At 36.6% G+C, this 16,663-nt stretch overlaps 1 protein-coding gene across 8 annotated transcripts in view; it reads left to right on the plus strand.

The window, feature by feature from the left end:
• The window catches only part of LOC18435013 (sister chromatid cohesion 1 protein 3), a 36,241-nt gene that overhangs the window by 19,072 nt on the left and 506 nt on the right, over positions 1-16,663 (plus strand). The window contains exons 2-15 of one of the 8 annotated variants that reach the window (XR_016057760.1): positions 2,941-3,205; positions 3,287-3,333; positions 3,441-3,490; positions 3,680-3,732; positions 3,825-4,180; positions 4,334-4,445; positions 8,191-8,629; positions 14,849-14,985; positions 15,090-15,146; positions 15,251-15,469; positions 15,632-15,668; positions 15,825-15,861; positions 15,975-16,104; positions 16,464-16,561. Coding sequence is in view for 3 of the 8 variants with exons in the window: in XM_006845070.4 (XP_006845133.1) it covers positions 2,941-3,205; positions 3,287-3,333; positions 3,441-3,490; positions 3,680-3,732; positions 3,825-4,180; positions 4,334-4,445; positions 14,849-14,985; positions 15,090-15,469; positions 15,632-15,668; positions 15,825-15,861; positions 15,975-16,104; positions 16,464-16,556 (1,697 nt within the window). In the remaining 5 variants the exon portion in view is untranslated. Of the gene's footprint in view, positions 1-2,940; positions 3,206-3,286; positions 3,334-3,440; positions 3,491-3,679; positions 3,733-3,824; positions 4,181-4,333; positions 4,446-8,190; positions 8,630-9,396; positions 10,271-14,848; positions 14,986-15,069; positions 15,470-15,631; positions 15,669-15,824; positions 15,862-15,974; positions 16,105-16,463; positions 16,562-16,663 lie in introns of those variants that run through there. The other 7 variants (XR_016057759.1, XR_016057758.1, XM_006845070.4 and 4 more) reach the window with 7 other exon arrangements.

Here is a 16,663-nt window from a genome sequence, read left to right on the forward strand (position 1 = left end):
TTGTTGCATAGAGTGTTGACATGAATGGCTTGATTCACGTTTCTAGAAGCATCTCTGGACTAGTGCCTGTAAATACTCGTTCTTCTCATTTGATTCACTCTCTACTCTCATTCTCTCTCTCTAGAGTGGTTTTCCCCATTCTCTTTCTAGAGTGGCACACCCTAGTCCCTCTTCCTCTTCCTCTTCATTTTTCTCTCATCATGTGAGTTAAACTCGAGTTGAGTGAGATAAAGAAAACTTAGTGAGAGAAAGTAGAATTGATCTGCATTAAAACCCAATTCAAGCTTCATCAAGCTAAAAGATGATCAAGTAACCATAAGGCTTTCAGATTGAGTTGGATCTTCTCCATTGTTTTTGGAGCAATCCATGACTGTAAAACCTCAATTACATCAAGGTATTTCTATCTCATAGCTCTCCATTTGATTAGTTCTTGATTTTAAATTGATTCATGTGATTAAGGGAGTGATCTATGATTGAATGATCTAGTTTTCAAAAGTTTTTTCTATGAGTTTTATAGGATTTAATTGACTAAAATTCTCTGAGATTTTGGTATTAACATTAGTCAATTAAATCACACAATTGATGGAGCATTTTAGAGAATTTTCAAGGGGAAACTGTCTGATTTTGACGCAGATGAAAATTTAGAAATTAAAAAAAAATTAATTTTATTAATATTTTTTAAATGAGTTACCTATTTTAGGAATTAGGTGGGTGTGGGGTGAGTTGTTTTTATGTTGTTAGGGGGTTGGATTTTAGGATAAGCTAGGCTTGGTTGGTTTTAAAGAGATAAGTTAGGCATGGTCGGATTTTTAGGATATATTGGGCTAAGTTGGGCTTACCTAAAGAAGTCTTACTTTTGTGGACTTAAAATTTAGGAAGAGATATGGAGGCTCATATAGAGATTCACGTGAGAGAGAATAGGGAGATAAGGAAGGGACATGGAAGCTCATATAGAGACTCACGTGAGAGAAAATAGGGAGAAGAGATTTACGTGGAAGGTGGTACATGAGTGTTAGAGAGTTTATTTTATGTGGGTTTATTTATTGGAAAATTGTTTCATGCGGGTTGGACCGCATGACTATATATGCGGTCCAAACTGTGTAAAGCATCCATCTTAAAGAAGGATGCAAGTAGGTGTTCCATCTAAAAACAATGGAAACTAACGATCCAAATGTTTTCTTACTAGAATTATTATTTCTATTTTTTAAAATTTACTTATTTTTTCATATTCATGGTCTCCATGTTAGATATTACATGTCCTTAAAAATTAAGTTCAAAAATCTATCTCAAAAATAGATTTATTAATAGGCCCACATTTCTACATATGCGGGCTTGGTCGCATAGAAACCGAAAACCGGGTCCTTATTTATTTATTTTTCGTTCTCCTTTAAAGGGGAGAAGTCCTTATTGTAAACAGAGAATTTGGTGATTCAGTAAAGTTGATCTTGTGAAAAGATGGGGTTGATTCCTTACAGACTCTGAGAGGGTATATTCTCTCTCATTTTATTATTATTTTTATTTTAATTATTTCTTCCCTCCATCTTCCTTGCACCAAATTTTCTTCATGGCGTGCGTACTCGTTTTGAGCTGATCTTGTGATCTAAGCCTACATATCTTCTATGTTTTCCCACTAAATTTGATCCCAGATTTTGAAAGCCCTTTCATCCATAAAAGTGTAGCTCCATTGATGCTTGGCTTCCCACTACTTGATAGAGTGAATTTGGCCTTAATTGTGATGCTTGCCATCACATGTCACACTATGATGGTACATAGCTAAGACCTTGGTAGAGTGAACCAGGCAACAAGAGCTCTCAAAGGCTTCCCATGATCATGTTATTTTTGATTACTTGAGCATTTATATGCTCGAAATGTGGAGATCATGTTTTCATTAGCGTTATATTGAAGATTGATGTATAATTTTGGTATGTAATTTTGCACAATGCTGAATTTTCAAAAGCACTAGTTTCAAGTGTTTCACACTTGATCTCCTTGAGTAGTTTTGCGTTGTTTTTGACAAGTGACTCAAAGTAAGTTGTATCAAATGAGTGTATCGAAAGGTTTTTTGATTGATTTCTTTCATGTGGCTGTAATTGAGACATAAAATTCCATATGATTGTAATTTGCAAGGAAATTGAGTTTTATTGTCAAGTTTGTCTGAAAATTTTAAAGACGTACCTTGGATTTGGTTTCTATACACTACAATGCAAAGGTTCAACTACTTGCCAGGGATTTAGGCTAATGTCCTCTCTAATCCTCAACCTTCTCATTGAGCTTGTATGATAAATCATACGCAAATACACCCTGCCCCGACCCTTCACACAATCATGAGGTATAATAATAATAACTGGCTCTGACTAGAGGGAACTCCTAAACCTCTAGGTGCCTTTCACCCATATAAAGCGCCCGTATGACTCTCAGGGTTTCATGATTCTTGGTCCTAGTGCACCAAGATCCTAGGGTCATGTCGCTCTTTTACTCCTACTGAAGTCGAGAGCTATGAAAATGTCGAAGTTTTGAGGCTCTAAAAGAACATAACTCCAACATTCTCCCACTTGGCCTTTTGAGGCCTTAAACAAATAATCGTATAATCAAATGATTATGAGAACTTATGATGATTTTTTGTCTTGTAGGATTGGCTACAAACTGCCTTCGATTTCTTGAAGTTGTATGTTTTGTTCACATATTTTTTTTCTTCTGAATGACTGTGTTTTTGGTTCAAGTTGCTTTGCTGGATGGAAAGAATGATGGTGTGGAGTGATACCTAAGATTATTATGTGTATGAACTAAATATTCTGCACTTGATATTTTAAAACTATCATGTTTATATTCTTCTATGTCTATGTTCCTTTGGAACTTTTAGTTTCCTTTCTAAGTTTGCAGAAACAGGTCATTCTTGTGTTATACTTGCAGGCTGACTACTGTTTAATTCTCTGCCTGCAGATTACATCATAGGCTCTGAAGTCTCAATCACATTGAGAATGTCTGGTCATCTTCTCCTGGGCGTTGTTAGAATATACTCAAAGAAAGTCGAATACCTCTACCATGACTGCCATGAAGCCCTAAACAAACTAAAAGACTCCTTTGTTTTAATGCAGCTCAACAGACTACCAGAAGCCCCAACTGCTCCTTTCCATAGTATCACTCTTCCAGAAAAGTTTGAACTTGATCTTTTGAACTTGGAGGAGATGGGATATCAGATGACAGAGTATGAAACTGTTTCATTCTATATGAATTTTAGATTTATATTTTATCAAGTGCGCCAAAGTTCCTATGATCTGTGATGTAGGCTTGAAGGTGACCATACTAAAACTAGAGACCAGATAACTTTGCGAGGTTTTGTTTCTTCTTGTTACTGATTTGCATTTGATTGGATGTTTTATATTCAATAAGATCTGGTTTATATTTTTTCTGATAACATTTTTACAATGTGCTTCACACAGACCAGTTTCCATGTGGCGGTGATCCGTTTATGACATTCTCCGTGCATGAGGTACTAAGCTTCACCTCTTCATGGCTGTTAACTATATATAAACCTTTTCAGGGCAAAGGTTTCAGTGGATGATTGGTCGTTTATATGTTGCTTCTGTGGCTTGAATGCATGGCATGCTTGAAAAGTGAAGGGTGAAATCTTTCTTGAATGATCCCTAGTATTCATTGCTGTGTTTAATAATTTGTGCAGGCCAATACCTGTTCCCAGATGCTTGGAATTAACATCTCACTCCAAGGCTATGAGTACGTATAGTCAGTTCCTATCTCTGTTCTCCATGTAACCTGTCTGCCATTCAAATGTGAAACACAGTAAAAAAGGTATCTTTGAATTTTAGGTATTTTTCTCATCATAACATGGGGACGTATGAAGTGGATAGTGGAAGTGATTTAGACTCGTTCATCCCTAAACATGATGGAAATAGGCTTCGTTTGGAGGAATATCCTGACTCGGAAATGCCCCGAAATGTAGATGAACTACTAAATTCAGGGATACATGCAATGCAATCAAATGAGCTCTGTAAGGATGCCAATGAACAGGTTGATCATGGAAGGAATGTAATACTACCTGAGACATTGTTACCATCTCCAGAGAGAACTTGTGTTTCCTCAGGATTTTCTCCTTCATCTCTTCAAATGCCAGTTGTTGGAACGCCTGCTGGAACTCCTAAATCTGTTGTGCCACCTGCATTTGGTTGGTTGCAATAGGCACATGTGTAATTTGTGTTAATGATTTGTTACGAAAGTTAAATGTTTTTTTTTTTTTTCTTTCTTGCTTACTGGAATCATCCACACATGTTAGGTATAGGATGTGGTTTAACGAGTTTGACCATAATTTTCTGAACAGGGGAATTTACACCTGAATATATGGTTCTTCCAACTCCAAAGGCTCAGGAACGAACTCCAAAATCGAGGAAAAGAAAGCATTTCTTTGATGAAAGCATTGTGCTTTCTAATGAGTGAGTCATGTTAACGTTCATTGATAAAAGTAAATTGATTGTAGAAATAATGCACTTTGTTGTTTAACCATTTGCAGATATCATTTTGATAATTCTTTGCATTCGCTACATTTTGTGGAATTGGTTACTGGTTTCTGTGCTGTTGTGATGCAACATATTCAGGGGATTCTACTTTTAGTTTCTCTACTTTTTTTTTTTTTTTTGGTTAAATAGGTTTCCTTACTTGAAGCATGTATCTTACAGTATTTTCTCTTATCATATAAAGAATTTCGTGACAGCGAGGGTGAAGAAGAGAACGTTGGCTGTAGGTTAAACATCTTAGTTCTCTTGTGGAAAATAAGATTGGGATTCTAGTTAAACATCTTAGTTCTACTTTAGGTCTGCACTCTGCAGGTTCGCTATGTCTCAAATTCGATTACGTGAGCTGAACTACCCAAAAAAAAAGCACTAAAAGCGGGGAGGGAGTTTGGAGGCTAGAATCCTGTAAATTCCCCTCTGATTGATCTTTGGGAATCCATTAGATGAGCAGCACTTCTGGCCTTAAAGCGAAGGAACTCATACAGAGGTATGAACTTTCCAAAATTTCATCATGAACCCCTTTGAGGGTCAAATCATAAAAAACCAATAATTTCTGAAGACTAATAAATACATTCTGAAAATCTGCTGGACAAAGATGAGTGTCTGCTCCCACATATGGTAGATGTCGTCCAGCGAGTTCTGCACAACAGAGGGGATCTGAGTTATCCATTATTAGATCTTATTAACATTAATGTGACATTGATGCAGGAAAATAGAGAATAAGAGGCAAAACTAGTTCAATAAACCATAAAAATAGGCCAGATTTGAGCGGACCTGGATTTTCTTGTACGAAAAAGATACTAAGACCTAGATAAGGCCTGGTGTTACTGTTCACGCCCTGTTTTTACTGTTCACGCCCTGTTTTTACTGTTCACGCCGCCCTAAAAGTGTTAGAAACCCTATCATCCCTTTTGTAACATTACATTAAGAAAAAGACCAAAACTACCCCACTTAAGTTAAAATATTATTTAAAAATATCTCATAAGTTCTTTCACTCAAATCAAAATATAAGAGGTCCTTAAACTGCCCCTAACATTAGTTAAAACACTAGAAATTATTATGCACTGTAAAAAGAGCAACAAACGAAAAAATAAACTCCTTCAAAAAGTCAACCTTACCGTCCCGAATCTCTTAGCGACCTTGTGATATGGATCATCATAAAGGAGATCGTCAAAGGATGGATTGATTGGGGTTAAAAGGCCCATGAGAACTGCCTTGACTAGTCAAAGGACTGTCCGGTGCATCATTCTCCTCGGTTGGGAAGAACTCCACCTTGAGTTCGGCTCTTCTTCTGTTGTTACTTCAAGTCCAGGGTATTCGAAAAGATTATCAACATTGAACACATTCAAGGTCTCAAACTCAGTTGGAAGGTTGATGTTGCTCCCATCTTCTTCATCAGCCGTCCGATTTCCTGTTATTGAGTTTTTTTTATTTGCCCACATGATACCTATCTTTGTGTAGATAAACTATCACCATATCTCCCACATTAATGAAATTTGAGATCAAGGGTGCCATGACACACCCCATAGATATTGGATGAACCATGTTTTGGGCCCATTGGGGCTGCCATACTTGTAGTACATAAGCACAACATTTTTGGGCCCGAATGCATTAGATAATATACTCTACCACAAATTTTGAAGCGGCTCAAGATTAATGTTGCATTACCCCTGTGATTTCTTTCGACTCGCATATAGTAATTAGATATGGGGGTTCTCCACTCCAAACAAAACAATGGCTGAAGTCAAACCCTAACATTAGGAATCACAAAATCAACCATTTAATGGCCACCTTCTATATTGAAGTTCCAAGCACAAAGCTCTTAGGAAATATCACCAAACCCTTGGGCTGCACCTCACATGATACCCCATATTTGGAGAAGATATCAGGACTACTATTATCTCCTTGATTTTCATTGTCTTTACTATGTTGTTCTCCATAGATAATGTCACCCATCAAATCGTCATAAAAAATAAGACCCTCAATAAAGATGGATTACTGTCTCCTTGATTTTCGGTGTCTTCACTATGTTGTTCTCCATAGATAATATCACCCATCAAATCGTCATAAAAAATAAGACCCTCAATAAAGATGGATCACTATAAAAGACAGGATGGCCATCTCCTTCAAACGATTTCTTGTCAAAGATTTGATCACCCATGAAATCACACCGATCCTCAAGGAGTTCGGGAAGTTAGTTCCTTCCAAGTTCCTTGTCTATTACTCGGGGTGTAATCATGCTGCGCTGGATTACCAAAGCCTCCCCATTATCATTCTAGGTCACTTCCAGGTCCTCTTCACAACCGGCTCATCGTAGATGGGTCACCTTCAAAAGAATGCTTGCTGTCCTCAGAATAAAATTCTTTAGAAACGTAAACGATTTGCCATTTGGACACTTTGATGAAACATGCCCGGTGCCCAAATTCTTGTGGCACTTAAAGTTGCTACTGGCACTCCTTTCGCGTTGCTCGACTCATGAAACAACTGCTTTTTGGCTCAGGGCACCTTGTTGGTTGGTTGTTACAGCAGTGCGAGATGTCTTCCCAAAATCACCACCATGGGTTGCTGCCATATTTCCCCCATCACTTGCACCTGCACTCCATCTTGTTCAAGGGTCATTTCTGCTGAGTTTCAATCCTCTTTGCAAGGTTATAAACCTCATCAAGAGTCCAATATTGCTGCAAAGGTGCAGTCAAAAGGTTAAAATCATCCATGTATTCATCCACCAACCGTTCTCCTTGGCGCTACACATGCATCTATTGATATAAAGACTATCAAGGAGATATTTGTCCTTCATCTTTTTCCTCATCTTCACCCATGGCAAAGTTTTAGGTTTTCCCATTCTTTCGCCCCTTGCTCTTAGCTGTTCCTACCATACCAAAGCATTTTGATTCAATCCTCTCTACTCTGTTTAGCCAGACTATAAAATTGTTGAGCTGCAACTTTCCTTCAAAATCAGGAATGTCTATACTTTTAGATCTATGGATTTTGAGGAATGTTTATGCCTTTGATCATATTCGTCTTCACTTGACTCATCCTGTGGAGCGCGATTGTGAAAAGGGTTGTGCTCAACATCATCTTGGACGGATAAAACTTACATCTCATCTACGATTAATTCCTGCAAGCCGCCTTGTAAGTTCATGAACTTGTCACTTCGGATCATCTATCTCTTGATCTCTCTCATCAAGAGGTCCATATGATTACCCCTGCTTCGACTTCTTCTTGCTGCCATAGGTTCACCGAAATCATAATCCGAATGCAGAGAACCAACCAAACTGGCTGAAACTGCAAGTTCTAGGTTGATTTGGCAAAACTTGGCCTGATACCCAGCTTTGTTTTTGAAGAAAACCCAGGATCTGATACCAATCGATGCTGGAAAGTAGAGAAACGAGGCAAAAACTGTTCAATAAACCAAACCCTTTTGCTCCTACACCAAAAGTTTCTTTCATATTTTTATGAAAGAAACGAGGGAGAAAATGAAAGAAAAAATTTTCTTTTTATCTTTATTTATTTGATCGGATCAAAAAGAAACTCTGGGATTGCTGAATTAAAAATTCAAAAGCAGCATAACCATCTTAATATTTTGATGACTCTGAGGAAAAAGGTCGTAAATGAATCATCTAAAGATTTGGGTCTAATAGATTCTGTTTGTCTCTTTCTTGGATAGAGGAGTCGATTCCTTTGCAGAGCCGTATGCAGTGCACAAAAGAGGCTGTATGGTTGTTCAATTCTTAAAAGAGGCCAGATTTGAGTGGACTTGGCTTGAGTTTGAGGCTGGGGATTATAAGTGGTCATGTGCTAATTATTGAGCTCAATCTGTGATAACCCTCGTGAACAAGAATCTGGATCCAGCCAAGATCGAATCTGGTAAGCTTGAGCTCGAGGCTATCCAATTTGATGTAAGAGCAGCTATGGACAATATCTGGGGATTATAATTGGTCGTGTTCGATATTATTAAGTTCAAGCTTTGATAACCCTCATGAATGAGAATCTGGATCAGGCCAAGATCGAATCTGGTAAGCTTGAGCTTGGGCCTATCCAATTTGATGTCAGAGCAGCTACGGATGATATCTCCTGCGGGGAAATCCCAAGACCAAGGGATTAAGGTATCAGATGATCTTCCTTCTTACTTTTTCATCATTTATCTATAGTGTAGTCCCATGGATTCTGGAAAACCATAGTTTTTTGGAGTCATTACTGTCTAATGAAACTGTGTACAATTTTGGAGAGAATGTGGGAACTCCCGGTTGGGGTTATGTCATGCTCTGATGAGTAGTAATCCTTTCATTACTGCCTATAATTTCATTGGACGGTGAACTCATAATACATTGAATTATCATATTCATTCCTTTTTCCTTTAACCTTATTCATTTCGTATCCCTTCATGCATATTTGGTAGAGATGAGAGTATATAATCCGCTAGTTTTGATCTCTTTCAATTCATGTCTGTACCTTGCTTTCAAACTGTTTGGGCCGAGAAGTTGGAAGTATATGTCTCCAATAAGGTTCCAAAAATTCTTATAGGAAACCTTTTTGACTAGTCATTACTAATCTTGTCGGGAATTCTGTTAAAGTTAGTGCGTTTTTCTTCTCATATTGCAGCAGCTCATCCTCATATTCCTTCAAGGAAAATTTGGTTTTTCCATGTCATTCTATACTATAATCCGATGGACTTCCTAACATCATCATTCTTGGGTATCATCATTCGCAGATGAAGTGATAGATATTGATGATCCCCAATTCAAGATGGTCATCTGCAATCAATTGTATTATAGTGCATTCTTTTTTGTGCTCTCAAATCATGAAAACAAGCATTTACCCTCTATATTTGGAAAGCTTCATGAGAAAACTGAGAATAAAATTTGTTCTGCAGTTCACAGAGAGAGGGCACATCTTTGGCTTCCTGCACCTTGTGGAGGAGGTGGAGTGTTTGATGGTGATCTCCATAGAAGCAGCTGTTGGAATTTATGACCGTTCAAGGCCTTAAAGCTAAGATTCTCTCGCTTAGTGGGAGTGAGCGAGAGAATGATTCTGGGTGCTTGGTGCACTGGGGCCCAAAATCATGTACCCCTAGTACATGAGGCAATGGGTGATTTCGATGGTAGAGAGAGATCTCTTGCGGAGGTGTGAGGGTCATCTTTGAGTCATGGCTATATTTGGGAGTATGGTCAATGTGATCGAGCTAAGTATGTACAGTTACAAAATTCGTTTTCTTTCTTTTATTCATACTGGCTAGAACACTTACAGATGTACAAAATTAGTTTGACAGCCAACTATATCCTTAATTGGACTCCCACAAAAGCTGTCCCTCTTAACTCCTCATGAGATTTTCAGTGGTTGTGCTCTGTCCTTGATCACCTCAGAGTATAGGGATGTTCTGCCCATGTCTTAATTCCCCATCAAAATAGGACAAAATTAGATCCTAAAACTGCGGAGTCCATCTTCATAGGATACCCACCACATGGTAAGGGATACGATTTTTATAATCGACACATGGGCTATCCTTCAGGGTAGGGACGTTCATTTCCTTGAGGAAGAAATCTTCAAGGGCCGTGCGACTTTGAAATAAGCTGAGTTTCATGAGATAGAAAGTGACACAAGTCAGGCCTTGGATCCCGAACCATCTCGTCCTAGGAGAAGTATCCTAGGAGAAGTAACCGAATTAGGAGAAAATTCTTAGTTGAAGCATATATTTAGTCCCTGAATTGTGTCTATTGTTTTTGGCAGTAAAAAGAAAGATCCTTGGTTGTACTGAGGGGTTTTATTTCTTATTTGTATTATGTGGCATTTATAAGTAGAATTCAAATTATTAACAAAAGTGAAGAGATTTTTTTTATTTTTTTTAGGATTTTATTCCCTTGAATTTCACATAGCCACTTCTTTTATCTATACTATGTTCTCATATCTAACATCCTCCACTTTAATGTTGTAAAATTTATTACCACTCTTGCGGGCATTATCTATCTTTTGACATAGCCACCTCACTGTCCTCATATCTTACATTCCCACTATTATTAAAATGAAATAACATCTATTATAGGTTTGTTATTTCTGTGCAAAGAAGTTGTATTCGTCTCTCCTTTTATGACTCATCTGACAGTTGGTTTCTGTCTTGAAGCTTTCCTCTATCCTTACAATGTCACAAGCTCAAGAGTTCTTTTTCTTTTGTACTACTTATAGGAAATTGAGGACTTCATTCAAGAAGTTTCAAATGCCTTGACCTAACGTTTGTGTTTAGAGATGAATTATGTAGGATTTAAAGTTTGTGTTTAGACCAGTGGTTTAAAAGTCGTCGAGTCGGCATGGAATCGGCCGATTTGACCAGGGAATCGGTCATTCCGTGTCGATACCTTTGTAAAATGGAGAATCGGCCGGTTCGAGAGAAGAACTGGCGATTCTGCACAGTAAATCGCTGCATGACGTAATGAATTGCCTGGTTCCCGGTTCTGTACACTACATGACATCATGAATCGTACAGGGCATTCTTGTAATTTTTTGAGTTAAAATGGGTCAATGGTGCTCAACAACCTCCAAGCCACGTGTCCTTAGCCACAAGCCCCACGCTACTTCATGCGTTTCACACGCATTAGGGGTTGGTACCAAAGTAGTATTTATTCCTGTCAATTTTATTCCGTGTTTTCGATGTGGGATTATTGTGAGTAATAGCTGAAATCGTAATATCATATAATCTTTGAGTCGGGCGAATAATAACACAATTCCGACTGTGGTGTGGTGGTTAGCACGCCCTTTTCTCACCTGGACTTCGCAGGTTCAAATCTTGGCAGGTTTCACGTCCTTTCGTCACAACTTTTTTTTTTTAAATTTCTTGTCAAAAAAATAAAAGTTTTTTTTCTTGTCAAAAAAATAAAAGTTTTTTGTAAGAAAAAATATAGTATGGTTCTTGTCAAAAAAAAAAAAAAAAAGTAATACAACAAACTTTCTTTTTCTCGTCAAAAAAATATAAGTATAAAAGTTTCTTGTAAAACAAAAATACAAGGTTCTTGTGAAAAAAAAAAAAGTAATACAACAATTTCTTTTTCTTGTAAAAAAAATAAAAGTTTCTCGTAAAAAAAATATTTCTTGTCAAAGAAAAAAAGGTTATTTTTTTTAAAAAAGAAGAAGGTAATACGACAAGCATTTCTTGTAAAAAATAAATAAATAAAAGGTTATTGTTAAAAAAAATAAAAGTTCTTTGTCAAAAAAAAATAAAAGGTGATACAACAAGTATTTTTTGTCAAAAAAAAAATACAAAGTTGGATTTGTTATTATTTGTATAATGAAATAATTATAAAATGTAAACCAGCAATTTCAATTTCTGTATATAATATTATAGTTAGTTAGGTTGTAATAATTTTGGATATAGTTAGTTAGGTTGTAATAATTTGGTTTTTTTTTTTTTTTTAACGGATTGGGGTTCTCCGCTAATTTGGGATTTAAAATGTACTTTATTGTAGTCCATGTATGTTTATATATTTCATCAATGATAATTCTATGATTTTTCTTGTGTGATGTAGATTTAATGGTTAAAATAAGTTCACTAGTCTAAAAAACAGATCAATGCCTTGGATCGGGCACCCCAAAAAACCCATCCAGATCGGTGAATCGGTGTTCCGGATCGAGAATCGGTCTGATTAAACTTTAAAAAAGATCTAAAAAAGTATTAAAATTTATTGTAAATGTAGTTTCTTAGGAATCCAATAAGAAATCGAGGTACTACATTATTAATTTTCATCTTTTTCATCAATATGTGAATCTTGAGATGTTCTTTCCCGGTATGAGCTTATTTTAACCATTAAATTTACATCACACAAAAGAAAAATCATAGAATTATCATGGATGAAGTATATAATCATGCATGGACTACAATAAAGAATGGTTTAAATCGATGAAAAATGGCCCCCAACATCTCGAATTGGTGGAGAACCCTAATCCGTTAAAAAAAAAAAAAAACCCAAATTATTACAACCTAATTAACTATATCAAAATTATTACAACCTAACTAACTATAATATTATATACTGAAATTGAAATTGTTGGTTTACATTTTATAATTATTTTATTATACAAATAATAATAAATCCAACCTTTTTATTTTTTTTGACAAAAACCTTTTATGTTTTTTTGACAAGAACCTTATATTTTTTTTTTCCAAGAAACGCTTATTTTTTTGAAAAGAAAAAGAAATTTTGTTGTATTACCCTTTTTTTTTTTGACAAGAACCTTATAATTCTTTTTTACAAGGAACTTTTATACATTTATTTTTTTGACAAGAAAAAGAAATTTTGTTGTATTACTTTTTTTTTTTGATAAGAACTATATATTTTTTTTACAACAAACTTTTACAAGAACCATATATTTTTTTGACAAGAACCATATATTTTTTCACAAGAAAAAGAAATTTTGTTGTATTTACTGTACAGAATCGCCGGTTCTTCTCTAGAACTTTGCGATTCTCTGTTTTACACAGGTATCGACACGGGATGACTGATTCCCGGGTCGAATCGGCTAATTCTGTGCAATCGGCTAATTCTGTGCTGACTCGGCGACTTTTAAAACACTGGTTTAGACCTACCTATGAGAGTGTAGAGGGCTCAGTGGTGATGATTTGAGATTTGTTTACGTAAACGAGGTTAGAATTGGCTTTCAGATGTACTTTTTAAAATCCCTAAATTATTGATTCGATATGTTAATAATCTTTATAATTTGGCACCTGATTCAAGTCGATTACACTGGCAATTATTTTCTACGGTATAGACCTGGTTATAAACTTATGTAGCAGGGCATGTAATTGGGGAGGTTGGTATGCAACACTTACCCCACAACAATGGGGAGATTGGTGTTATTTTATATCCAACTATTGGGTTAATTAGTGTCCCCCCTATTTCCTTGAACATGTATTTTAATGTCAAGTTATAGGCACTGGAGGTTGTTCTTGTATAGGGTTCTCTGTGTCTGATCTCTTAACGTAATTGTGTGCTAGGACTGAAATACTCCAACATCAAACTTACTTAAGGATTTCTCTTGGAGCCTCTTCTGATGTTTTCTGAATGGAGTTCCTTTTTTGACATTTTCACGGAACCAGAAACTAAAGACGGAATATTGCAGGACAGGATTTCATAAGTGTTAGTGTCACTTCAGCCTCAGGCTGGTTCTGCATGTTGATACTTTAGGATACTTCTAGTATATGAAAATTCATAAAATAATAGAAAGGGAACGAGGGGAGTTGAACTCTTGCCATTTTTACTCATGCAATGAACGGAAATTCAGCCACCTAGGTGGCCTTTTCTCAAAAAACGCCTAGTCGTGGGCAAGGCGGCATGCTCTAGGTGGGACCATCTTGGTGCTGCCTAGGCAGCATAAAAGTTGGGCGCCTAGGCGCCGCCTCCCCTAATGATGGAAAATGTCATTCGGGCAACGTCTAAAATCGTCATTTTACCCCCTTAAAATGGGGAAAAGGATTCTGGGGGGCCATTCTTGCCTCCAAAACATTTTTAGTGAAGTTTAGAGTGAGAAGCAACTTGGAAAAAAACAAGATTTTTAAGATTTGTAGAGAGCAAATTTGTTTTCGACTTCCTCGGATGGTCACGAAATTAAAGGATATTCATCGCCAATCTTTTTTAGGCTTATAGTGGTTGTTAAATAGGAGATTTGGGAACCCCAACATTTTGCTTTGGCCCGATATTGGTTCCACTTCAAGAAGGCTGGTACATTTCAATAGTTTTTATTACGTTATGCATTTTTTTCCCCACAATGTCTAATGATGTTATTCTTTGCTATTTGTATTTTTTTGTAATACTTTGTGATATAGGTTTGATATGTTATCGTCTATTTGGATTATTATTTTCGACTTCCGACTTCTTAACACTATATATATAAAACAAACTTATTAAATAAAAAAATGACAATTCTATATGAGGAGAAATAATGTTATATTTGTATTTTATTTATACATAGTATTCACATGGAGGTGTCTTGTGGTATCCGTTTTTTTGCTGAAGTACTGAACACCTTCACTGCCTGTAGATACACACGTGTTGGTAATGTAACACTATAATTGTACATACACATGTGTTGGTAATGTAACACTATAATTGTTGCCTTAAAATGAGAACAAAACTTTCTTGAACCTCCTGCAAATGCATCAAAGATGTTATTTTAGATTCAGTGGTGCATGAGATTTCATCAAATTATGCAAACCGATACTAACTAAGCAAATTTTCTCCTAGTCATCTATTACTGGAAATGTCATTTTTGGCCTTTAATTTATTTGCCTTAAAAATATGGAATTTATGTCAGCCTGATGAATGCTGTCTTTAAATTTATAGGCACATGAGGCAAAGATTACAAGATGCTAGCAACCTATTGCGCAAAAGAAGGAAACCACCTCTCACGGCCTTTGATATTTGGCAGGCCTACAGGGTTTCTCATATGCATCAACTTCTGATGGAGTCTTGGGTTCCCTGTAAGTTAATAATGTTCAGATTTTTTCACCTTCTTACTGAAAGTTACTTGCTAATTTCTGAGCGATTAATGCTGGAGTCCTCAGCGGAACTTTATATTTGTCAGCTATCTGTCTGGACATTCGAGCCATAATCAACGAAAGTTGTGACCTTCCCTCAAAGGGTAAGCGAAAATTAGAATTTCCAGAATCCAAAGAACATAGTGGGTCAGCTATTGGTCCTGAAGTTGAACATTGGACTGACCATACCAATATTCACCAATCAAAGCTATCTCATTCTCATATAAGAGAAGAAGAGAGCATGCCTGTGATTGTTGAGGAAGAGAGAGTTCACAAGCAACAGCCATGCAAAGCTTTTGATGGTGAGATTGAGGATCAAAGAAAGGCCGAGTCAGGGGCATCTCAGTTCAAGACTCAGTCAACTGATGCAACAGCAACAGAGCAACAGCTACCAGCTGAAGAGCTTTCTCTTAATTTGGAGGATGAGGTATGAAACCTTTATATTCTGTAGGGTGGTTTGTGCTTCAATCCTGTTATAGTTTTGTTTTTTATGAGTTCTGTTCCAGTAATAAGCAAAACTCAGGTTTTTCAATTCTTCCTCTCAAATATTGTAAGGGGAACTGCTGATAAGTGAAAATCTCTGTTGTAGGACTTGAATTCCTCTGTTGCTGAATCTAGAAGCACGGGTATGTTCAAAAGTCGTTGCACTCCCTCATGGAACATGGGATTCTTAAATTACTACTAGCTCATTATATGGTTGCAACAATCTCTTTTAAGAATAATTCTGCAGTGCTGAAAAGTTTGTCTTCTGTGAATAACCAATGGTGTGCATGTATGTCCAGTGGATGCTGGGTTTGCTAGTGTGTCCTCCAGGACTAGGTAATATATAGATGAAGGTTTATGGAACTTTCTTTGCTTATACTGGGACTTGTTTGATATGGTTATTGATGATTTCATAATCAGTTATGCCTTAACATGAGATTATGGTACAGGGTTGTGGCACAGTATCTACGGAGTGCCTTCCAATCTTGGAAACGAGGACCAAAGGAGGTTTTGAGCCTCAATGACACTCTCGAGGGAAAAACTAGAAGAGAGTGTGCGAAAATGTTCTTTGAAATATTGGTATTGTTCCTCTCCAAGTCGATTATATTTGTTTTGCTCTTGGCATAAAGTGATGGCTGGCTTAGCAAGTTGACTATGCATTCCCACTTAGGATTATTAGTTAATTATAGGTTATTTAAGTACCAGACTCTTACCGAATTTGTAATTACTTGAAGAAGGCTTTAGAGGATTTTGATATGTAGCTCCGAAAGTAAGATATTGTGGTTTTGTTCTTTTGTATTGGGTTCCACTAACTGAAAACTAGTTCTCTCACTGACAAACTTTCACTGTCCAGTGCTGACTTCTCCCATTTTCCCTCATCACATTCGAATCTTAAAGAATAACTGAAGTGAAACTTCATTTAATGGTTTCTTTTGTAGGTTCTGAAGAGTAGCGGATGCGTAAATGTGCAGCAGGAATCATCCTTTGGTGACATTCTTCTTTTTGCGACTTCCGCACTTACTGCAGTTTGAACGAGGTGGTTGTCTTACATAAACTTCTCTCTTGTTGCTTTATATTTCGAAATTTTCTTTATTTTTTTAAAATGGTTAGCTTGATAGTTGTAGTTGTCAACTATGTA

This window comes from Amborella trichopoda, chromosome 6 (assembly GCF_054954075.1).
Source record: "Amborella trichopoda isolate Santa Cruz 75 chromosome 6, AtrichopodaSantaCruz75HAP2 v2.0, whole genome shotgun sequence".
Lineage (NCBI taxonomy): Eukaryota > Viridiplantae > Streptophyta > Magnoliopsida > Amborellales > Amborellaceae > Amborella > Amborella trichopoda.